The 25,772-nt window shown below is 43.5% G+C and overlaps 1 protein-coding gene across 1 annotated transcript in view; it reads right to left on the bottom strand.

Moving 5' to 3' along the window:
• The window catches only part of ADGRB1 (adhesion G protein-coupled receptor B1), a 474,869-nt gene extending 473,718 nt beyond the window's left edge, over nucleotides 1-1,151 (bottom strand). The window contains exon 1 of the mRNA XM_030190012.1: nucleotides 440-1,151. Coding sequence (XP_030045872.1) covers nucleotides 440-1,151 — 712 coding nt within the window. The remainder of the gene's footprint in view (nucleotides 1-439) is intronic.
• Between the last annotated feature and the right edge of the window lie 24,621 nt (nucleotides 1,152-25,772).

Here is a 25,772-nt window from a genome sequence, read left to right as displayed (position 1 = left end):
TCCACTTGGATTTCGGCACATATCTCCAGGCACACTATGTAGAATCTGAGAGAAAGTGGCCATTTATTCTGGGGGCATAAGTGTGGGCTCCCAGTTATAGGACTGCCCTTCAAATGACCCATTGTTATTGCTGGTGAGCAAACATCCTGCCACATCCACTTTTTAAATGTATACCCTTTAGCTCACACAAAACGTTGAAAAAAAACCACAAAGAAAAAAACTAAAGGAAAATGTAAGAGTCTGGGTGTCCTTTACATACCAAATAAAAGCCTCTGGACTGTGTATCCTGTACTATCCCTAGCAAAGCAAATGGCTAGATTTAAACAGCATTACGGATACAAATTATGCTTTGGTTTCTTTTTCCTGATGTACAAAAAAAAAGTTAGAAGGAATTCACACTTACCCTGAAACTCGGCCATACTGCTGTCCCTTGAGCTACCCATGCAGTTCTCCAAATAGATTCCATCCTTAAAACACTCGTCTTTCCCCCTGGTTGAGCTGCTAATCTCACCGGGCTGATCCAGCGCCTCCGCCCCATAGCAGGAGCAAGGGGTCTGCATGATGCCACAGGGGTGGAAACTGCTGCTGCCCACCAGACAGGATTCCAGCCATTTGCACAGCATTTGGCAGGCAGCCTTGCTAGGATTTCTGTTGCCCACCACCAAGTACTCAACTGAAAATTCCCTCTCTTGAGGTTTGGGTGGTTTCCATTGCACATGTCCTCTCTCTGACCAGGACAAGGTCTGTCTCATCTGCAGAAACTGCTTGTTAGACTGGAGGAAGGCGTACCTGACCGAGCTGTCACACAGCTTCAGCACATCGTCAAAACTTTCCATGCCCAAATATGTGCGTGTAGACTCCAGGAAAGAGTCAAACTGGGAAGTGCGAATCTGGTGCTGGTATTCACAACTGCCACTGGGCTTCTGGACCTTCATGAATAAGGTGTACCTCCTCGGGTCGGGGTTTTGGATGACCCAGGAGCAACGGGAAGAGTTGAATGGGAAGACGGTGGAGGAGGAGAAGTATCCAAAAAATTTTCCCTGGACCAATGTGGTGCAGGGTACTTGTCCCAAGTCGAGGGCGCCCACCATCCACACAAAGAAAAGCAGCACCAATAAAAACAGGTTCAGGGAAGATCCAGTGCTCCTCATCCTAGGTCTCTGGTCCTTTGGAATCCAAAGTAATTGTCAGGCAGGGGCCAGATCTTGGACATAACAGGTGCAGCTGGAGAAAAAGAGACAGTTTTATGAGACCAATGCAAGATCAATCCACACTTCCTATGTTTGAACTTGGGCTCCCCCTTGTGGCCATAAGCAGCAGCTGGAAAAGAAGGAAAAAAATAGAGTTTAACCCTTCATAAAACAATCAGTTAAAGCAGAGATTGCAAGTACTAGTTCCTAGCGTGTTTCATATCAGGAAAAAAAAGGAAAAAGAAGGCAGATAGTTTCAAAATAGCTGCTTTCAATCCCCAGGCACATATTCTTCAACTAGCAGTTAACAATCATTTGCGGTGTGGCATCTGGAAGGACTGGCTTTATTCACTAAGAACTCTCCAGAGCAAGTGAAGCCCAGAACACAAGCTGCCTGCGTGCCTCTCCCAGCAGTAACCCAGAGTACATGCAAAAAGCTGATATACCAATCCCTCAACCTGCCTACAGGAAATGAGACTTCTGCAGGAAGATGCAGCACTGGAAAATATCTTGTCAACCCAATGCTGCATTCAAGTGAAACCCCTGCAGTGCATTTTTTCTGTATGTGTGTGTGTGTGTGTGTGTGTGTGTGTGTATACATTTATATATAAGCACTGCGTTTTCAGATCAGGCAAGATAAACCTCCCCAAACTAGGGCCAAAAGCATGATATCCTGCACCTTTGAAAGGATCACTGGAACAAAGAAAGGTTTGTTTGCTTGTTTTTTAACTGGGAAAATCCTCCCTCCCCCCCTTTCCATCTTCCCTTATAAAAAGGGCAGGCTGGGAGGCAAGCTACTTCCCCTTACATATGGGTCATGGATTAATAGAGAAAAGAAATTCCCTGTCAGTCTGTATAGCTTCCTATCCTCCCAGGGGGCACATCTAAGGGGCTCTTTTACTAAAGCTTAGCATGGACTATGCTAAATGTTATGCATCCTATTTTATACCTATGGACCATGTGGCACTTAACTCACTCTTAACATCCATTAGTATGTGCTAAGCATTAGTAAATGAGCTGCTTAATCATTACTTTTCTGGGAGGAAAAAAAGTCATATTTCGTGGGGTGTGCTCTGAGAATGATACTTCTGTAGCTTACCAAGGACCCCCAGTCAGAAATAACAAATAGAATGTTGGATTGTCTAATTTAAAATGAATTCCAACTGAAATGGTCAAATCTGCAGAAACAGAAATGGTAGAATATTGCTAATAAGCATGAAAAGGAAACTGTTTGCACACACGTCTCATTTGAAAGTGGCAAAGAGGAAGAAAGGAGGATAGAGGTTATAGTCTGCCACTAATGGATTGGAATTTAAGAATTCTTAGGCAGGGCGCTGAAAATAAAGAGAGAGGGAAAAGGTTGACTCATAAGCAGAAGCCCCTCTCCAGATAAGGGATTTTTTAGTTAGTTTGGCATCTCATTAGCCCAAGGCAATTCCAAAGGCCAATAAAACATTCCAAATATGTTGTAGTACATTTGACCAGATGGTGAAGTACCAGTACAGGATACCTGGAAATAATTGCCAAGATTTGGTTCTGCTCTCTAGGCTGTTTGGGCAAGGAGATGCCATAGAGACAAGATTCATTACCCTCCTGGGGAACAGTAAGAGGGAGCCTAGGGGTTCCAGCCAGCAGAAAATGGTGCCACCTAGTGGCTGTATTCAGTATATTCATAGTGAAGCAGGGTTGCTGCAAAGTGCATGGATGCGTTCATATGCATGGACATTGCAGCTAACTTTCAAAGGGGGAAAAAAGCAAGTAGTTTCCCCATGAAAATAAGGGCCCGTACAGTTTGCACCTGTTATTTCTGCAGGTAGAGAAACAGGAGCACAGCATGAAATTCAAATGTACACAAGCTGTCTGTTCCCCTGATTTACCACCACACACAAAAAATGATGTTTTTTTTTACTCCAGTTAAGTCTGTGGATCCTGAAAGCTCACAGACAGGGTTCGATTCAGTAAATGGTGCTCAAACTTCAGCACTGAAAAAAAAATCGGTGCTGAGCACAATAGATTTGCACCTAGTGCCCATTTCCATGCCCAACTAGGCACCAGATTTATGCCTGCTAAAATCTGGTATTAATGCTGGTGCCCAAGTTAGGCACGCTGAAGCTGCCTTCCATAAGTCCACACATGCAGCTTTTTGGAACGCCATTGGCCATGCCCCATTTTGAGTGACGTGCTAATAGAGTTAGTCTTCTAGAATAGCACCCAGCCAGATGCGCGCACAAATTTTAATGAGTGCCAATTAAAATCAATAATTGGTTGTTAGCAATTATTGATGCTAATCAGATCATTACTCAATTCATTTGTGCAAACATCTTGGATGTGCACACAAATTTGGACATGCAATTCTGGACATGCCATTATCTGGGGGATAATTTGACCAAATTAAGTGTGGGGGGGGGGGGGAGAGAATGACAAATTTCAGCCAGGAGAGTGTTTTCCAAACCTGGTCCTGGAGGCACCCCAGCCAGTCAAGTTTTCAGGATATCCACAATGAATATTCATGAGATAGATCTTTATGCAGTGGAGACAGTGCATGCAAATCTCTGTCATGAATATTCATTGTGGAGATCTTGAAAACCTAACTGGCTGGGGTGCCTCCAGGACCTGGTTTGGGAACCACTGAACCAGGATAATGAAGCCAGTTGGCCAGTTAAATCCCCTTTGTAAACAATTCTTCCTCAGTTTGCAAAGGGAGCCCAGTATTGATTCTTCAGTGCTTGAGCTTGACTGGACAGGGGAAGGGGAGGCTATAAACACCAACCAGGATGAAGGTCAATGGTACTGTAGCTTCGGTAAAAGCCAGTTCCTATTTAGGCAAAAGCCCAGAGGAGCAGGAGAAAGCTGTCGGAAATAAATAAGATGTTGCAGTTCATGGGTTTTCAGAACTAGATAGGCTCCTTCATCTGTAACTAACGAGAAAGCCCTGGGAAATCTGTGTTCAGGAGAGAACAGCTCACTTGAAACGAGTGAGACAGGTTAGCACATTACAACCACACTTCAAAGAAGCTCTTCTTTTGGATACATTTAGGCAGTTTTTCTCTGTTGTGTGCGTGTGCATGAATATACACACAGTTATACACATGCACATACAATACATATACACACTTGCTCATTTCATAAAGACATTGAACACAAATAGGTTAGATAGTGTTTTTACAGAGCTGCCACCAGGTGGTGCTCCCTCTCTCATTCTGGATGAGATTCAGCGTAACAACCTCTTTTGAATGATACTAAATAACTTGCAGTTTACATGACCTAAACAAAAAAAAAAAAAATATCTCTTCCAAGGGCAGAGAGAGTATGGTACCCTTCTATTTTTGCAACACCCTTTCAACTCCAACCCCCATTCTCCAACACAAAAGAAAAAGAAGTGTGTAGGGGGGGGGGGGGGGGTATAGATGCAGTGATGCTAAGGTCACTGGCAGGCTCAGTTTAATTAGGGGACCTAGACCCAGGTTTGGTTTTATCCCATCACCTGCATGTGCTTGAAGAACTGCTTTTCTGTAAGAGAAGATCATGCATATGGTGGCATAAAACCCAAACTATGACTGCCAAGCCTTGCCTGTCCTACACAATGAAGCCAGCCACTCACCCTAGGGAGAACAGTGTCTAAATACTTCCTGGGAAAACCCATGGGTGAGCAACAACAAAATTGGTGTATCTGGAGAAGAGATTTGAAAGAGATGAAGGCAACAGCTTGAGAGGTATCTTTTAATAAATGTTGATATACCGCCAAACTTGAACAAGCCAAGGTGAGGTACAAAAACATAAAGTAAAATAAAAACAAAAAATTAAAATAAAAGAACTACAAAATCTGATTGGAAAAGTCACTAAATCACAGGAAAGCTCCCAAAGAAGTAACAGAAACATGCTTTCCCCCAGGTACTTCACATCTCAATGGGCTTCTATCCTGAGGCTGTAAACCCCTTTTCTAACAGGGAGGTTTTTAACGTTATCAAGGGCTAGTAAAGGAAACTAATGACTGCATGGAGATGAACAGTAGCTCTTTCCACCGAGTGCCCCCTTCCTGCTGGTTTGCAGGTCACAAACTACAGCCAAGTTGCAGGCCATGTAATTTATGGACGGAGGACATAGTTGAGTTACAGGGATATAGAATAGCTTGCCACACATGGAGACATGCTCAAATGGATATGGAAGAGGTTATGATCTCCTCCCCTCTGAGATCACTTACCTGGTACAGTGTTGATCATTTTAACTATTATCACAACAGTGCTATAACTAATTGTGATGTCTTCCTGTGGCTAATATTACTAATGTCATGGAGCTCACAGCCATTTAGATGATAAATAGCAGCATGAAAGCCATTGGAAGTTTTTATTTTTCTGCTGATGCTAGCTAGCATCTTTTAAACTGCAGCTTTATTTTGTAATGGGTTGGTAGGGAGCATCTACTCAGAAAAAAAGGCATTTCTTGTACAGTAAATAATATTATCATGGGAGGCAAAACAAGGACAATATTCTTCATCTGGTCTTCTGTTGGTCCTTTCTTTTTTACCTTTCTTTCATTTGCAAATCTATGATAACGTTCCCCTCCTGCACCCTACACTTTCTCTCTCTGCACCATTGTCCATAGAGACAGCTGCTCTGTTCTGGGCTTCCTTGTAGCAGAGTGCTAAAGTGAGCTGCCTGTCCTGAAGAGTTGAAATGGATAAAGGCAGGAAAGGCACAGTCATGCTCCTGCCTGCTCCTCTCTCAGACTCCTCTAACCTCCCAAGAGAGTCAACCCTTCCTCCTCTCTCCTGAACCATCATCCTGAATAATCCAACTTATTCTGAATAACTGCGAACAGGAGAATCAGAGACTCGGTACCATATTGCAATGTATGTGCTTAGATAGGTACCAGCTCCTATGAGACCAGGTAATGATGACGTCTTGGTCGTCATAGCTTGCAATGTTGATAGACCTTTCCATCCATGCAGGGATGCCAACATTCTTTTCTACCTCAACACAGCAATATATTGATGGCAAACAAAGATCTGTTTACCAAACTAGTTTACTCAGATTTTATGATTCATGCACTTACCAATTGCCTGATCTATATGACAGTTACTATAGGGAATAAGGGGTAATGACATGCACACACTATGTCCAGCTTTGTCGATTGAGGCACAGCAAAAGCAAGTTGCGTGTCCATGATGTCATAAAGAATTTAGAGGAAAGCAAGGTTTTGACTTCTGCATCTCAGCAATGTTCTTGGCTCACAGTTCATTGCTTGGACTTCTGACAACCTGTTCCCAAATCCTGGTGGCCAGACATTCAGTATATAGTGGGGGGGCATGGGAGACACACAGGCTTATTTTCAAAAGAGAAGGATGCCCATCTTTCGACATAAATCGGAAGATGGGCGTCCTTCTCCCAGGGTCACCCAAATCGGCATAATCGAAAGCCGATTTTGGGCGTCCCCAACTGCTTTCCATCGCGGGGATGACCAAAGTTCCTGGGGGCGTGTCAGAAGCGTAGCAAAGGTGGGACTGGGGCGTGCTTAACACATGGGCATCCTCGGCCAATAATGGAAAAAAGAAGGGCGACCCTGACAAACACTTGGCCGACTTTACTTGGTCCATTTTTTCTTGCGACCAAGCCTCAAAAAGGTGCCCAAACTGACCAGATGACCACAGGATGGAATTGGGGATGATTTACCCAGGCCCATCCCCCCCTACCTGTTACACTTGTGGTGGTAAATGTGAGCCCTTCAAAACCCACCACAAACCCACTATACCAACATCTAGGTGCCTCCCTTCACCCCTTAGGGCTATGGTAGTGTTGTACAGTTGTGGGGAGTGGGTTTTTGGGGGCTCAGCACACAAGGTAAGCGAACTATGTAACTGGAAACAATTTATAAAGTCCACTTCAGTGCCCCCTAGGGTGCCCGATTGGTGTCCTGGCATGTGAAGGGGACCAGTGCACTATGAATGCTGGCTCCTCCCAAGATCAAATGGCTTGGATTTGGCCATTTCTGAGATGGGTGTCCTCGGTCTCCATTATCACCGAAAACTGGGGACGCCCATCTCTAAGGATGACCATCTCTAAGGTCGACCTAAATGTTGAAATTTGGGCATCCCCGACCGTTTTATCGAAACAAAAGATGGACGCCTATCTTGTTTCGATAATATGGGTTTCCCCGCCCCTTCACGGGGATATCCTGCGAGGATGCCCTCAGGAAAACGTGGGCGTCCCGTTCGATTTTGCCCAGTTATCAACCTCTGACATCTCTACCAATAAAACTAGAGAGTACCCAGGAAAACTCTGGAACAAGGGGGCATACGATGAAGTTAAGAGGGAATAGGCTTAGGAGGAATCTAAGAAAGTATTATTTCATGGAAAGGGTGGTGGAAGCATGGAATGGCTTCCTGGTGGAGGTCGTGGAGTCAAGGACTGTGTCACAATTTAAGAAAGCGTGGGATAAGCACATGGGATCCCTTAGGAAAAGGAAGAGTTAGGGGTTACAGAGGATAGGCAGAATGGATGGGCCATTTGGCCTTTATCTGCAGTCATGTTTCTATGTTTCATTTAGAAGCAGTGAATCTTATGAGTTGTTCCTCCAGCTCTCTAGAGCTAGGGAGCCATGGGACTCCACTGCACCACAAGAAAGAAAGGAAGAACGCTTCTAAAAGTCTCCCTACCCCAGGAAACAAAAACCAGTCGGAACAGAGTTGCCCTATTTGAGCACCAGCCTCTCCTGGCTGTTTACATCATTTTGAATATCTACACCACTGAGGAGCCCTTTTACTAAGGCGTGTAAACGTCTACGCGTGCCTAAAGTGCACCAAAATGGAGTTGCCACCCGTCTACCACGTGGCTCTAGCGATAATTTCATTTTTGCTGTGCATCTGATATGCACATCCGAAAAATAATTTTTATTTTCAGACGCGCGCCAAGTGGCATTTGACGCACATATGTCATTACTGCCCGGTTACCACATGAGACTTTACTGCTAGGTCAATGGCTGGCAGTAAGGCCTCAAACCCAAAATGGACACGCAGAATTTTCATTTTGCCGCACGTCCATTTTCAGCAAAAATATTTTTAAAAGGCATTTTTTACAGGTGTGCTGACAAAATGACTTTGCACGCGCCCAAAACACACGTCTACACTACCGCAGGCCATTTTTCAGTGTGCCCCTGTAAAAGGGCCCCTGAATCTCCTTTGGCTGACTGGTGCCATATAGATTTTCACTGTTAGATTTAAAATCCATGCAGTTATTTGGATTTGGAGTTTAGATGCCATTACTTGCTTTCTAAATCCAAGCTGAAGCCACTACAGCTTAGGGCTTCATTCTAGCAAACACCTGAGAGGAACACAACAGAATGCCCTGGCTTTCAAACTGCCAGAGTTAATCAAAGAGCTTCAGATTCAGCAGCTAAACATGTGCAAAGGCAAACTCACGGTTCAGGTCCAAATCTTCTCAACCCATAATCTGGACAAAATTCTGGTCACAATTCATAATCAAGTTATCGTATTCCCAAGCCATCTAATTGCTTAGAAAACAGTGGCACTCCTAGTATGGATATGCAAAAGCAGGAATGTTCACGTTACTTTAGGAATTTTGGGGCATTTTCTCAGTTTTTAGGTGCTTTTTCCAAGGTTCAAAGGTTCATATGCATTTGATATTCATATGCAGTTGAAGGATAGGAAACAGAGAGTGGGGTTAAATGGGCAGTATTCACAATGGAGAAGGGTAGTTAGTGGGGTTCCTCAGGGGTCTGTGCTAGGACCGCTGCTTTTTAATATATTTATAAATGATTTAGAGATGGGAGTAACTGGCGAGGTAATTACATTTGCTGATGACACAAAATTATTCAAAGTCGTTAACTCGTGACAGGATTGTGAAAAATTACAGAAGGACCTTACAAGACTGGGAGCCTGGGCGGCTAAATGGCAGATGATATTTAATGTGAGCAAGTGCAAGGTGATGCATGTGGGAAAAAAGAACCCAAATTATAGCTATGTCATGCAAGGTTCCACGTTAAGAGTTATGGACCAAGAAAGGGATCTGGGTGTCGTTGTCGATAATACACTGAAACCTTCTGCTCAGTGTGCTGCTGCGGCTAGGAAAGCGAATAGAATGTTGGGTATTATTAGGAAAGGTATGGAAAACAGGTGTGAGGATGTTATAATGCTGTTGTATCACTCCATGGTACGACTGCAGTTCAATTCTGGTCACCGCATCTCAAGAAAGATATAGTAGAATTGGAAAAGGTGCAGCTAAGAGTGACTAAAATGATAGCGGGGATGAGACGACTTCCCTTTGAAGAAAGACTAAGGAGGCTAGGGCTTTTCAGCTTGGAGAAGAGACGGCTGAGGCAGTGGCGTTCCTAGGCTGCCTGACACCCGGGGCGGACAGGAAGTAACCTGTTCCGCGCAGAGGGAGCAGCAGGGAGGGAACGAGAGGACTCAGCCAACAGGCGCGCAGCACCCCCCCCCCCCCAGCGGCGTACACCCAGGGCGGACCGCCCCCCCCCCCCCTTGGTATGCCACTGGGCTGAGGGGAGACATGATAGAGGTATACAAAATAATGAGTGGAGTGGAACATGTGGATGTGAAGCGTTTGCTTATGCTTTCCAAAAATACTAGGACTAGGGGGCATGCGATGAAACTACAGTGTAGTAAATTTAAAACAAATCGGAGAAAATGTTTCTTCACCCAACGCATAATTAAACTCTGGAATTCGTTGCCGGAGAACGTGGTGAAGGTGGTTAACTTGGCAGAGTTTAAAAAGGGGTTAGACGGTTTCCTAAAGGACAAGTCCATAAACCACTACTAAATGGACTTGGGAAAAATCCACAATTCCAGGAATAACATGTATAGAATGTTTGTATGTTTGGGAAGCTTGCCAGGTGCCCTTGGCCTGGATTGGCCGCTGTCATGGACAGGATGCTGGGCTCGATGGACCCTTGGTCTTTTCCCAGTGTGGCATTACTTATGTACTTATGTACTTATTCCACAAAATCTAAAGAAAATCTAAGCTTTTACAGAAAAAAAAGTAGCCTAATGGTTTGCGCATCGAGCTGAGAACCAGGAGAACCCAGTTCAAATTTTGCTGCAGCTCCTTGTGATCCTGGGCAAATCAGTTAGGGGCCTTTTTAATAAGCTGCAGTAAAAATAGGCCTTAACGTGCCTTTATGTGGTCTTTCCTTCTCACAAAGGCCACTCTGATTTTCCATTTTTTCCCATGAATAGCCATGTGTTAATGTTACCATTAGAAGAGGTGGATCAAAGAGACTCTCGCAGCCAGATGGCAGGTTTGACGGCATCTTTGGAGACACCATTTTCATGGTATAGATTTTGGTATTTTACTGCTTCATTCTGCACAGACTCGTATCTAATTTTCTTCCTTTGAGTGTATGACCCTTGAAGCAGCACGCGCTCCCCCTTTTACAACAGCTTAGTAAAAGGGACCCTAAGTTAGGACAGCAAAAAGGCTGTCCTAACGTTATGTGCTAAAATTAACTAGGCACTAGTTTCAATATCGGCGGTGTCCGTTTAACTTCTGGGTGACTGCTGATAGCTCAATATTCAATGCCGAGAGCTACGCTGAATATCAGGCCCAGTGTGCTTTAATAGGGACTTTCCTATGCACAAAGCCCAGGTTTAATGCAACACTATTTAAAAAAAATATGTTTTGATGCCGGTCAGACAGAGGTTGAGGAGGATTTGGTATGATTGCATGACTATTGTCTAGAGTGGCTGGCTCTTTCCTATTTTATTTTTGTTGTTCCTTTTTTCTCTTATTCAAGTCAATTTGCCTTTGTAAACTGCTTTCACCTTTACTAGAAATAGCAGTATATCAAAATTCGATAATAAATGTAAACAGCACACTACACCTGCAGACACTTAAACTGGGAGCATTTACCACCTCCTATTTAGAGTACACCTGCATTAAATTTCCATTATTTAGTTAGCATACGCTAATCATAACGCATTAGCTGGATAACGCAGGAATGCTCAATCTCCACACATGACATATGCCCCCTAAAAATATTTTTACAAAGTAGGTAATGCATGGGATAGCGCACACAAACAGGCAAATTACGGAAAAATGCTTTCATGCGTTCTGTGGTAGGCCATTGGCAATTGCTAACCATGCGTTGCGCCCACCTGGTGATAATTTCAAAGTTGGCACGCACTGTTTCCTATGATAGAAAATATTTTTCTATTTTCTACCACAGGGGCCGCTCCTAGCAGTAATCAGCAGCGCGGCCACATTGCAGCGTGTTGCATGAGTACTGCACATGTAGCACATAAGCCCTTACTGCTAAGCCAGAAAGGGCTCAGGCAGTAAATAGCCACATGCTACCTTTAATTCTAGTGCACGGTCATTTACTGCCTCCATCTTTAAAAAGCCTTTTTTCCCAGCCGCGGTAAAATTTGGCCCAACACATGCCAAAAATATGCACCCACACTACTGCAGGCCACTCTTTACCATGGCTTTGTAAAAGGACCCTTTAATGCCCTTTAGTCAAAGCCCCTTATGAACCCTTCAGAGACAGAAAAACACCTACAATACCTGAATGTACATTGCATCGATAACTCTTACGCTTGCCAGTGGTATATAAAACATAATAAAAATTAGTGATAGACAAGATAAATCATTGATGTTGGTCATAGAGGCAATGCACAACATAAGATAACACAAGAGAACTAGGTACAATGGAACAGACTAAAAAGAAATAGGCAAGCATAAGGAGAGCCTAGTATATAAGGCTTTATTTATTGCTTTTCCTCATTACCTATGTCACTGGTTGAGTTATTGAACTCCTGCTAGATCATTACAGTCTTCTCAGCATGGTCTGCTGTGTTGACCTACTCTCTCTGATGTGTTTATTGTCTACCAATCATGGCACCTTTTGTTTTATGGGGCCACATTCCTGGAATTCACTACCTCAGAGTTTGAGGAATGAAGGCAGTTATATCCAGCTCAGGAAGCACTTGAAGGCTCTATTTTTTAGACACTATTTTGGAGATGACTAAGAATGATGCCATTCCATTTATCAAATATATATATATATATATATATATATATATATATATATATATATATATATATATATATATACAGAGAGAGAGAGAGAGATGTATATAGATATGTTTTGCCTGTAGTTTTGGAGGAAATCAAGAAATATTAGTGAAAAAAAAATGAAAACGAAGCAAATTGTTTTGGCCTGCACCGATCTCTAGCTTAGCTGCCCCCCATGTCCTTTACCAACACAAAGCGTGGAGGAGTAGCCCAATGGTTAGTGTAGCAGCCTGAGAGCTGAGGGAACGGGTTTGAATTCCCTCTACAGCTCCTTGTGACTCTTGGCAAGTCACTTAACCCTCCATTGCCATAGGTACAAAATAAGTACTTGTATATGATCTGTTAACCATTTTAATTGTAACTACAGAAAGGCAATATATCAAATTCCATCCCCTATCCCTATCCCTAAAGACATGGAGAGTGAGAAAAAACTGCAGGCACAGCACAGATATGTTAAGTAGTAATAGTTTATAGCTGAAAATTAGTCTGGGTCCATTCAATTCTCCAGGGTAAAAATTTCCACTGAAGCAAAATTAACAGAGAGGGTCATGGGATTGCCGAGTGCTGGAGGTACAGTGTTTCCTTTGTCTTTTTTTTTTTTTAACAACTCATCTTCAGATCACAGTGAAGAAAAATGGTTGTGCTCAAAATCAATCAGCTGACCCTTCCCCTTTGCAGGAAAGAATTAAAGTATGAAATGTCAGCTGAATCCTGGTTCCTCATGTACACAGCAGGGATCAAACCACAGGAAGATGAAAGGCAGACATAAGAAGAAGGCTAGGCTCAGGTGGCAGGCCAAGGAGCTGTTGTCTGACATTTGATGCATAAGACCAGCCACTAGAATTCCTCAGCTCTGACTCATATCCCCCAATAGATATCCTGTGCAGCCATGGCTGAGCAGCAATCTCCCTACTGCCGCACCTTGGCCAACCCCAACAGCAGTTACAGTAAAATTGCTGGCCTACCCAATCGACTGTACTAATTTCCAAATACATGTAGGCCTGCAGCCTTTTGGGAAGGGAAAAACAAGAGAATAGAATGGTTTTGATATACTGATGACAATGAAAACAGTCTATGTAGACAAAAGTGGTCAGGAAGAGGACAATGTCAATGAAATGAGACTGTCTCCCTCAAGCTGAGTTGGAGGGGTCTACTAACATTCATTTAATTCCACCCCAGTAAGTGTACATGTTATGTGCAAGTGCTGAAAAAGCAATCTCATCATCCATGATTTTATGGTGATAAGGGAAGGTATATATTACTGTGAGACTATTTAGCTATGGCATTATGTAAAACCAACCAAGACAGTACGGTTCCCCAAAGATTAACTTTCAAAATGGCCTCTTGGCGATACTGGCTAAAGAAATGCCTGCATTCCAGGGAAGGCTTTGTAATCCTCCCAGTGTCCTGAATTCTGTGCTAGATCTGATTTTTTATTATATGTAGGAACACTGTAGAGGTCCAGTAGTTGGAGAAACCTGTATTCTTGTCAGCCAAGATATAGCTAAACAAACACACACCATTGCAGTCATAGTTCAAGGTGAGTGATATACAGGAGAAATAGGTATTTCCCTGTTCCCAGACAGCTTATAATCTAATAGGCTGATGCTCAAAATATAACACTAGCGCCAGAGGCAATTAATGCCAGACTAGTGCCAACATTAGTGAGAGGAAGCAGAATGCTGAAGGCTCTAGTGTGGGAGACGAAATGTGCGCCAAAGATTAGTGTAAATAGCATGCAAATGTAGTCAAACGGATGTTAATGAGGTCTTTCATAGTCTCTCCCAATGCTCAGAGAACTGCGCACAAAACAAAGCCACCCTTGCTGAAAATCTAACACCAGCTTGGAGCAGGCGCTAGGGTGTTTGAAGAGAGGATTTCTCACAATTCTTTCTTTAAAATCTATCAGTTTTTACTTAATTTGGAAGCTGATGGAAGCCCATACAAGCCCCTAAGCAGTGGTAGTGAGCAGGGCCGCCAAGACACTGGGCCGGGCCTGGGGCAAGGATGCCCCCCCGGGCCCCGGCCCTGCCTCTGCCCCCTCCACATGCCCCCCTCCATCCACCACCGGGCCGGGCCCTCCTGAATTCAAATCATAGCGCCTCACCTCAACCTTGCTCCATGTGAAAGAAGCGCAGCAGCGGCAGTCTGCAGATCACATCCCTTCGGGTCTTCCCTCCGTGTCCCGCCCTCATCTGATGTAACTTGCGCGAGGGCGGGACACAGGGAGGGAAGGACTGAAGGGAGGCGATCTGACTGCCGCTGCTGCGCTTCTTTCACAAGGAGCGAAGTTGAGGTGAGGTGCTATGATTTTAATTCAGGGGGGCCCGGCCCGGTGGTGGATGGAGGGGGACGGGTTGAGGGGACTGTGGCGCCGGGCTCCCCTTGGAGGCCTGGGCCCGGGGAATTTTGTCCCCCCTGCCCCCCCCCTCTCGGCAGCCCTGGTAGTAAGAGATTAATGTGTGCAAGTCAGAGCAAACCTGAAAGTGAAAGCACACATTGGCATCTGTTTCCTGCTATAAAATATAAGCCTTTCCAAGTAAAAACAAAAAATTGAAAAGTTTAGCGGAAAACAGGTGCTAATCTGGGCTTCGCTTTCGAGTTTGCCTGGCGCACGCGCACAAGAGTTGAGCTTACCATGAAAAATCTTCTGCTCTGCTCATGCGCCAAACTCGCTTCTCCCATTTGCTTTCGCTTTTACAGCATGCTTATAATTTGAATACCATTTCCTTTGAGCATTGGCGAGCTAGTTTTCTGCGCTGTTCCAGCAGTATGGGTTCTGCAATGTTAGCTTGAGTTCTGAGCATCGACCTATAAGTTTGCACCTGATGCAATGGAACAGTGGTGTTCCTAGGGAGGCGGACACCCGGGGCGGCGCCCCGCTCCCCGTGTGCAGCGCCCCCCCTCCCTCCCCGATGCATTGAGGATCCCCCCCGGCGAAAGACACCCCCCCCCGTGAAAGATCCCCCCCCCTCGGGTGCATGCCGCTGGGAGGGGTGCCTCAGCATGCGCCTGCTGCGAGTTTACTAACTTTGCTCGTTCGCTGCAGCTCCCTCTGCCCCGGAACAGGAAGTAACCTGTTCCGGGGCAGAGGGAGCTGCAGCGAACGAGAGAAGTTAGCGAACTCGCGCAGCAGGCGCGCGCCGCAGCACCCCCCAGCAGCGTGCACCCGGGGCGGACCGCCCCCACCGCCCCCCCCCCCTTGGTACGCCACTGCAATGGAAAGTTAAGTGACTTTCCAAAGTCATAAGGTGCGTCAGTGAGACTTGCACTCTGGTTTCCCTGATTCTCATCCCACTGTTACTCCTGCAGTGCTAGTGCAGTCAGATGCAAATATTAGATGTCACCTCCTGAGCATATGGGCTCAAAAGCTAATGTATATCACTTATGCATAGTTTTCATGTCAGAAGATATCACTGTCTGAACTGCTTTTATGAGGATTCAATGATCATGGTATAGATAAAAGGCATCCAGGGAATTAGATCAGAGGTTGGTGCAGGATGTAGTCTATGTGGATTTCAGCAAAGCTCCTATTACTGTCTCACAGAGGAGACTAATGAGTAAACTGCTGCCTAGGGATAGGCAGGCTGGATGAAAGAACAGTTAAATGATAGACAAGAAAGGGTGGTGTTAAGAGGAGCTCAATCAGAGGAAAGAAGGGTGAACAACAGAGTGCTTCAGGAATCAATCCTGTGGCAGATTCTCTTCAATATCTTTGTAAAAAATACTGCAGAGGGGTTTTTAGGGATGACACATACTGGAAACAGAGTGCACGCCCCTGTAGACCAAATGAAAAGTAATCAGGAAATACAAGGGATAGTCAAGTGGTTGTCAGCTAAGATTTGATACAAAAACAAGTGTAAAAATCTGCTTTTGGGATGTGAAAAGAGAATAAAGCAGAAAACAGTGAAGGATGACATAGTGATGTGCAATAACCAAGAAAAACAGACCTTGTGGTACAGGGTCAGCTTAATCATTGGATCAGGAAAAGCACTGGCTCAGGGCACCAAAATCCCCAGCCTCTGGCATCACCACCAGTGTCTCACCTGGTCCAATGGTTAAGCTTTATCTTCCCCACCCCCTCCTCATTGATCCTACATTTCTCTCTCCCTCTGTCCAGCATCTCTTCTTCTCCCTCTGCACCCCCTCCCCCACATGGGTCCAACATTCCTCCATCTCCCTTCTTTCCTTCCCACTGCAGTCTGCAAGTTTATGTGGGTTGCCAGCAGCAGCAGCATGAAGACAGGCTGCTTTAATCCAGCCCAGCAAAAATACATCAGAGGAGGTGGGATGCAGCAGTAGAAAGACCCAGAGGATGGCCAAAAGCAGCCTATCTTCATTCTGATCCTGCCAGCAGCCTACATAAAATGTACAGGACTGTGGGGGATGGAGAGAGAGAGGAGAGGGAAGGATGCAGGAGGGTGTGGAGAGGGAGATAGACCAGGCCAGAGGGATGGGGAGAGAGTGGGAGAAATCCTGGACAGAGGGAGAGATGCTGGACATTCAGGGGAGAGGGAGTGGAGGGTGGAAGGGAAGGGAGAGAAAGGGAAGGGAAATGGGACTTGATATACTGCCTTTCTGAGGTTTTTGCAACTACATTCAAAGTGGTTTACATATATTCAGGTACTTATTTTGTACCAGGGCAATGGAGGGTTAAGTGACTTGCCCAGAGTCACAAGGAGCTGCAGTGGGAATTGAATTCAGTTCCCTGGGATCAAAGTCCACTGCACTAACCACTAGGCTACTCAGAGATACCAAACTACATGAGGGTGGAATGGGGTGCCACCGATGCCAGGAAGTGGGGTGAAACGAGTTGGTGCAGGGTGCTACAATCCCTTGAGCCGGCTCTGTTGTGGTGATAGTGACTGATGATTTCTAGGCAGTGATACAGTGAAAAGGGAGTGGCCAGAGCCAGAGAAGTACTGAGGTGCATAGGGAGAGACACAACTATCAAATGGAGAGGTGAAAATGCCTCTGTATAGATCATCACACTCACCTAGAATATTGTGCCCAGTTTTGGAGACTCAGACTGTACCCTCCAAAACAGGAATTCTCAACCATCCTTGGGACACACCCAGCCAGTCAGGTTTTCAGGATTCTGACAATAAATATTCATGAGATAAATTTGCATACAATGGAGGTAGGGCATGCAACTATCTCTAATGAGTATTCACTGGTACAATCACTGGTACTTAGTCATCTAGACTATTGCAATGCACTCTATGCTGGCTGCAAAGAGCAAATACTCAAAAAACTCCAGACAGCCCAGAATACTGCAGCTAGACTAATATTCGGAAAATCAAAATATGAAAGTGCTAAACCACTATGAGAAAAGCTACATTGGCTCCCGCTTAAAGAACGCATCACGTTCAAAATATGTACCCTAGTTCACAAAACCATCCACGGCGATGACCCAGCCTACATGTCAGACCTGATCGATTTACCACCCAGGAATGCTAAAAAATCATCTCGCACATTCCTTAATCTTCATTTCCCCAATTGTAAAGGTCTAAAATACAAACTAATGCACGCATCAACCTTTTCCTATATGAGCACACAATTCTGGAATGCGCTGCCGCGCAACCTAAAAACAATCTATGAACTAACCAACTTCCACAAACTACTGAAGACCCATCTCTTTAACAAGACATACCACAAAGATCAACACATGTGAACTCCCCCACATGTACCCAGAATTGTCTCATAATGTTTTCTTGTTATCTTACTATCATGTTCTAACATTATCATGTAACCCAAAAACCTTCTATAATACCAAATGTCTATTCTCTTCTTATTTCCACTATTCATGATGTATTGTAAGCCACATTGAGCCTGCAAAGAGGTGGGAAAATGTGGTATACAAATGCAATAAATAAATATCCTGAAAACCTGACTGGCCAGGTGTGTCCTGAGGACTGGACTGAGAACCCCTGCTCTACCTCAAGCCTTGCTACCTGGCTGTGATAAACAGGATGGATTGGCTTGAGTTGCAAACCTTTTAGACTGTCATGGTTCTGGAAAAAGATATTTTGGGTCAACAGCTACCTTCCCAATACCTCCTGTGGCGTTGGGCTTCACAGCTGCTCTGTGGAATTTTATTAGATATGAACTCATGCTCATTCTAGGGTACACAGACTTCCCTGCAAAACCCATCATGTCCAGAGGTAGGAGCTAACAGCAGGCTTTAGTGGCATCTGGCTCGCTTATGAACACATTCAAACACCTCAACGTTAAAAATAATGCACTAAGAGCAAACCCTTTTCAGAGGAAAGAATGCTCTTGAGGGATGAGGTCCCAATAACTTTAACTCAAGCACACAAACAGAAAATAATTTTTTTCACAGAAAAGATGATGGTTGCATAGAATGTCCTTGCAGTGGAGAAAGAAATAGTAACTGAATTCATGAAAAGCTCAGATCAGGATGGAAAGAGCCCAGCTGTGATATAGTGAAAGAAACAACTGGAGGGATGATATTAGGCATACTGGATGGATGGGTCTTGGTATTCTTATTGCCCATCATTTCCCCATTCCTATCATGGAGTCTAGTGCTTCAAAATCTGAGGCACTGGTGTGAGTGTATCTGATGACTGCAATAACAGCCACCTTCTCTTCAGTGTTTATCTTTCCCCAACCTCCAATTTTTTCATTATGCCAAAATTATTTCAATCCTTATATGTATGTAAGTGTATGAATGCTCAGCTCATCTCCCCTTCCTGACCACCATAAAAAGTATTACAACGTACAAAGAAACAGTGTACATAACAGCAGATGAAAACCTGTATGATCCACCCAGTCTGCCAATCACTAGGCTGCAACATACCTTAATCATACAGTGTTGTATGAATTTGTCATATAAAACAATGTACTACTCCCATATCAAGTCACTTATCCGAGTCTCCAACTGTCTATACCCCACCCACCCCCTCCCCTTCTATCCAATCCAGGGTTTATCAAATGCTTTTTTTCTACACACTCTGCCCTCAGTCTTCATCCCTAAAAGATGTGGGCCAACTATTCCAAATTCGTATATCTTTTGGTGAGCATGTATTAGGCTCTAGATCAGAGATAGGCAACTCCGGTCCTCGAGTGCACAGGTCAAGTTTTCAGGATATCTACAATGAATAGGCATGAGATAAATTTTTGTACACTACCTTCCATTGTATGCAAATCCATTTCATGCACATTACATAAATACATAAGTGCTGCCATACTGGGACAGACTGAAGTTCCATCAACCCCAGCATCCTGTTTCCAAGAGTGGCCAATCCAAGTTACAAGTACCTGGCAAGATCCCAAAACAGTACAATACATTTTATGCTGCTTATTCTACAAATAAGCAGCAGATTTTGCCCAAGTCCATTTTAATAACGGCCTATGGACTTTTCTTTTAGAAAGATATCCAAACTTGTTTTAAACCCGGCTAAGCTAACTGCTTTTACCACATTCTCTGGCAATGAATTCCAGAGTTTAATCACATGTTGAGTGAAGAAATATTTTCTCTGATTTGTATTAAATTTACTACTTAGTAGCTTCTTTGCATGCCCCCTAGTCCTAGTATTTTTGGAAAGAGTAAACAAGCCATGCACGTCTACCTGTTCCACTCCACTCACTATTTTATAGACCTCTATCATATCTCCCATCAGCCATCTTTTCTCCAAGCTGAAGAGCCCTAGCTGCTTTAGCCTTTCCTCATAGGAATGTCGCCCTATCCTCATTATCATTATCGTCGCCCTTCTCTGTACCTTTTCTAATTCTAGTATATCTTTTTTGTGGTACAGTGACCAGAATTCATTCATTGTGGATATCCTGAAAATTTGGCCAACCTGTGGCACTGAAGGACAGGAGCTGCCTATCCCTGCTCTAGATAAATGGCAATTTGCACTAATTGCAGCCAGGGTTGTACCTGCTGCTCCATTGCAGCCTACACCCCTCCAAGCCCTATTCAAAGTGTGAAGATTTCCTCAAACACAGATATTTCAACTGTTATTTACTATTTTCCACTGTTCATTTTGTCCAGGTAAAAGAGAAGGTGGTGGCGGTAGTGGTGGCCAGACCACCAGAGTTGATCTTAACTGCTGGTCTGAGTGCTTTAAAGGTCTTTTCTTTGTTCTCTCCACTTGCACTCTATGGTATCCATAGAATATGAAACACAATTCCAATTTTATTTATTATTTATGTCATTTATACCCCACATTTTCCCATACAATTTTGAGTTCAATGTGGCTAACAAGCTAAAAATAAGCCATTACAAATATGAAACAAAACACATAAACCCACACATATCTATAAGGAAAAAATCATAAATATATAAAGAATTCAATAATAAAGCATAATGGGAAGAAAGGGAGGGGGAGATTAGGCACCAGGATCAATTGAGAGAATTTTTTTGAAAAGAAAGGTTTCATGGTTGTGGACAAGATGGCGTCCGTGTGAGGGAGCGTTACACGTCACCTCTCAAGCTCCAGGCTTTGCTCCAGTAGCGCGTATTTTCTCTCACCTGATATTATGGTGAAGAGAAAAGGGAAAGTCGGGGCAAAAGCCGCCGTGAGCCCTGGCGGAAATCCGGTGGTCCGGCAACCGACCCTGGAATCTTTTGGCCTTCGTGCATCGGGAGCCCTGACACCAGCTTTGGTTGGATCCCCAGACCAACAGGGGGATCTTAGCTTAGAGGCGGCGTCTTTAAGTCCGCCTCTTCAGGCTGCACCACCGAGACCAAGCGGTGAGAAGGGAACAATGGGAGAACCCCGGACAAGTCTTCTGGAGGTTAGCGGTGGCCCTATTGGATTCTCGACTCCGGGAGGAACGTCATCTGGAGAGAGGGCAGGAGGTATTGATTCCTCGCCCTCCCCCTACCAGGAAACACCGCTCAGTGTGCTCGGCGTGAGGAGTAGACCTGCAGCAGTTACTTTGGAGGCCCTCTGGGAGGTGATTCAGACCATCAACTCATCTCTAATTCCTTTAACTCTGAAGTGAAAGATTTGAAAATATTTCAGCAAACAATGGAATCGAAGGCTCAGGAGCAGGAAAGAAAATGTGAGTCAAATTTGCATGAGATAAAGAGTTTACAGTTGTTGCTAAAATGGTAACAGATAAAGACTTAACTCAGAGGAAAATTGAATTTTTCGACAATCAACTCAGGCGTAACAACCTGAGATTTCTAAATTTTCCAAAGACTCCTTTAATATCACCAATAGAAATGTTAAAAAAGTACTTCATTGAAGTGCTTGGTATTCCTAAAGAAGCTATGCCTCCAATTATAAAAGCTTTTTACATTACAGGAGCTAATATAGCTAGAACAGAAGCTCCAGAATTGAATGTATCACAACTTATAGAAACATCTTTAGAAATAATAACGGAGCGTACAACTCTCCTTGCTATCTTTGCATTTGAGACTGATAGAAACCATGTTTTCAGACTTTACTTCAGACATATTTCAACCCAATTTCTCGGATCAAAAATACAAATTTTTCCTGACCTTAGTAAAAATACTCAAAGGAGGAGGACAGAATTTCTAGGACTTAGGTCTCGGGTTCTCTCCTTAGGTGGTACCTTTAAATTGAAATTCGCTTGTAGATGTATAATTTCCTTGAACGCTGTATATTATGTATTTTTTGAACCAGATAAACTGCGTCAGTTCATAGTTGCTAAAGAGAGTGGAGGTGAAAGAGGCCCGGTCACCCCAGTAGGGAGCTGAAACCGCAAGTTGGGAATGGTCTCTGCCCTCGCAGTTTAAATAGTTTACTTTTAAATCTCAATGTACAATTTCCTTGTGTCTTGACCATATTATTGTGGACTAAGTAACAATATAATTTCTCATTTGTTCCTTGATGTAAAGGACAAAATATTTTTCCTTTATATTTTCTTGATTTTCCTGCATTTATATTATGTAAATGTTTATTTTGAAATAATAAAGAAATAATTAAAAAAAAAGAAAAAGAAAGATTTCAAAAACTTACAAAAAAAAACAAATAATCATTTTCTCATCACAAACTGCAGTTCTCAAAATTCCTTTTTAAAAAAAAGAGAATTATATGAAAACCACAAGAACAGAAAAGCCCCACAAGTAACCTGGGGCCTGTTGGCAGGTTTTACAGCTCCCAGAACTGCAGAAAATGGATGTGTTCAGAGGAAAATGTCAGTGAGACACAGTGAAGGGATTCTTTTTTTTTTCTTTTTAATCATGTCACATACTGTAACGTGACAAGCATGCAGAATCCCTGGGGCAGTGGTCAACTGCCAGTGTTAATGGGTCTTCATTCATTTGCAGTTGGATGCAGTTTCTCAAAAGAGTCAGTAAAATTGGGGAAAAAAGGAAGAAAATATGCACATTTTCACAGTGTAACTATTCTGAAGGAACTTACGAGCTTAGAGGGTATTCTTGTATTTCTAAACTGACTTGCTAATTTGAACTCAAGACAATCTATATAATACTTTCCCCCAAAGAACTTAAGGGGCTTCTGGCCATTTAATCATTTGCTCAGGGCTAACTGGGCATATTCAGCATCAATTATCTATTTATTTATTAGGATTTATTTTCCGCCTCTTTGAAGAAATTCACTCAAGGCAGCGTACAACAACTTAACTACACAGTGTCGCTGAAAACACCAGTTTAGGAGCAGATTCCATATATGGATGATGAAATCAGTGCCGACTAATCATATTCTGTAATCGGCACCTAGATTTAGAATATGCATCCATTTACGCCAACTAAAACCTGGTGTAAATCTCAGCATGTAGATTTATGCGCAATTGGCCATATTCTATAACTAGGCGCCAAAATTTGGAACACCCATGAAACGCCCTTTTCCCTGCCTGTAACCATGCCCCTTTTTGCCTCCACATGTTAGACGTTTGGCGCACATCGTTACAGAATACACTTAGAGAGTTGTGCGCCTAAATTTGAATCATTGCCAATTAGTGCTCATTATTGCTTGTTAAGTGCTTTTATCAACACTCATTAGCTTGTTAAGCAAAGAATCCACGCCAATTTTGATGACTAAATATAAGTGCACTACCTAGAATCCTGGGGTTAGCGCCTAACCCAGAACCAGCTATTTTGGGGGTGTTCCTGAGGCAGCATTGACATTTAGTCCCTTAAGTACTGATTCAGCACTTAAGTGGCTAGGATAACTGCATAAATAGGACCACGTAAAACACAGTTCTATCTTTATGTGGTTCACCATAGTTGCTTAAGCTCTGAATTTTGCACTTAACCGGCTATGTTTTCGCTGCCTGCATTTATCTGGAAATTCAATGCTGGAGCAAGGACATGACCTGGAATTGAGCTTCCAGAGATAACACCAGTGTCAGTCTACAAAATGCTGAGCTCTGCTGGCTAATATCAACCCCTAAAACCTTTGTGGGTGCCTGAGGCAAAAGGAGATAAAGCAAATTGCTCAGGATCACAAGGAATGTCAGTATGACTGGGGTTAGAATTCAGAGGTCGATGCATGAAAGTCCCGGCACAAAACCGTGAGCGTTAAGATGCACGGAAAAATTAGTGAATTCCAAAAAACGAGCGATGCTCAAAATAAATTGCATGCAAATGAGCTGTACGCTATTCCAGAGGCCAATGCATGAAAGTCCCAGTAATGTGTTGAAATGCTATTCCAGAGACCGATGCATGAAAGTCCCAGTAATGTGTTGAAATCCACGGCAGTGAGGTTGCTAGCACACAAAGCACCCAGTAAGCGCTGCTGCTGTTATACACACATCCAAGAAAATTGCATCATAGACTAGCATCCAAGGCGTGTGTGATAAGCATCAGGCTGTAAGTTGTGGACGTAATGAAGTGTCGCAAATGACACATCCATGTCAGAAAAATTTGGTTTGCACCTGCTGGGACCCAGCACACCTTCCATTTCAGTGCAGTTTTTTTTTTTTTTAACCACTCACACACGCTTGCTTGCTTGCTTGCTTGCATGCATACACAAACAAGATGCCTTAATAACACGCAATGTTGACTGCACAATACATGCATATCATGGATGTGTCATGTTATGTTGACAGCTGATGACAGCTCACCGAATCTATCAACAGCTCCAGACCACCTGTTAAATGTCATGTGTTAAAGGTGAATGGTCCTTTCTGTGCATCGTCTGGTAACGGCTGTGCACTTTCCATTATGCTCATTTCAATGTTAGACAAGCTCATTGGCATACATTTGCATACAATTCTCGTTATATGCTGTACCCCTTTGTGCATTTAACGTTAAATACCTTGCTTGCTAAACAGGCTGGAACCAGTTGAAAATTCATGTTGTTTGCACAGCAAGCTTTGTGCATGGGGGCCTCTGTGCTTCTAGGTCATTCCATTTCCCAGGTAGGATCATTTTTTCACACTTTTGAGGTATGCCAACTTATGGAAAAGGAAATTCTATAAACTGGTGCCAAAATTTAGGCATCAACAATGTACCTAGCTTATAGATTAGTAACACTCATGTCCTTGATTGATGCCAATTATGCATACATAACTGCAATACATAATTGCATACATAACTTGCATACATAATGCCAGTTATATATGCAAGTGCTGGGCATTATTCCATAAACAATGCACCTACATTGACATTATAATGCCTATGTATCACTCCATGGTGCGACCGCACCTCGAATATTGTGTTCAATTCTGATCACCGCATCTCAAAAAAGATATAGTGGAATTAGAAAAGGTGCAGAGAAGGGAGACGAAAATGATAAAGGGGATGGAACAACTTCCCTATGAGGAAAGGCTAAAGTGGCTAGGGCTCTTCAGCTTCGAGAAAAGACGGCTGAAGGGAGACATGATAGAGGTCTATATGAGTGGAGTGGATTGGGTAGACGTGAAGCGTCTGTTTACTCTTTCCAAAACTACTAAGACTAGGGGGCATTCGATGAAGCTACAAAGTAATAAATTTAAAACAATCAGAGAAAATTATTCTTCACTCAACGTGTAATTAAACTCTGGAATTCGTTGCCAGAGAATGTGGTAAAGGTGGTTAGCTTAGCGGGGTTTAAAAAAGGTGTGGGCGGCTTCCTAAAGGAAAAAATCCATAGACCATTATTAAATTGACTTGGGGAAAATCCACTGCTATTTCTGGGATAAGCAGCATAAAACGTTTTGTACCTTTTGGGATCTTGCCAGGTATTTGTGACCTGGATTGGCCACTATTGGAAACAGGATGCTGGGCTTGATGGACCTTTGGTCTGTCCCAGTATGGCAATACTTATGTACTTATGATCCCCTCCCACCCTCCAAAGAACCCTCGTTCTAGAGCAGTGGCTCTCAACCCAGTATTCGAGACGTAACCCTACGTACCAGGTTTTCAGGATATCCACCATGAATATGCATGAGCTCAATTTCTATGTATATTGTGGATATTCTGAAAATCTCACCGCAAGGGTACTGCATCAGGAAAAGTTGCAGCATTGATTACCTGCTTAGCTGATGCATCATTTCACTCCTACTCAGCTTAGGGAGAAAGAGACCCACTATTGTATATGGGTGACAAAAAAAATCCCAAGAATAGAATCCTGAAAATTCTACAATGGAAAATGGT

Source organism: Microcaecilia unicolor, chromosome 1 (assembly GCF_901765095.1).
Source record: "Microcaecilia unicolor chromosome 1, aMicUni1.1, whole genome shotgun sequence".
Taxonomy (NCBI): domain Eukaryota; kingdom Metazoa; phylum Chordata; class Amphibia; order Gymnophiona; family Siphonopidae; genus Microcaecilia; species Microcaecilia unicolor.
Note: the sequence above shows the minus strand (reverse complement) of the source record. Positions and strands in the feature narration are given on the sequence as shown.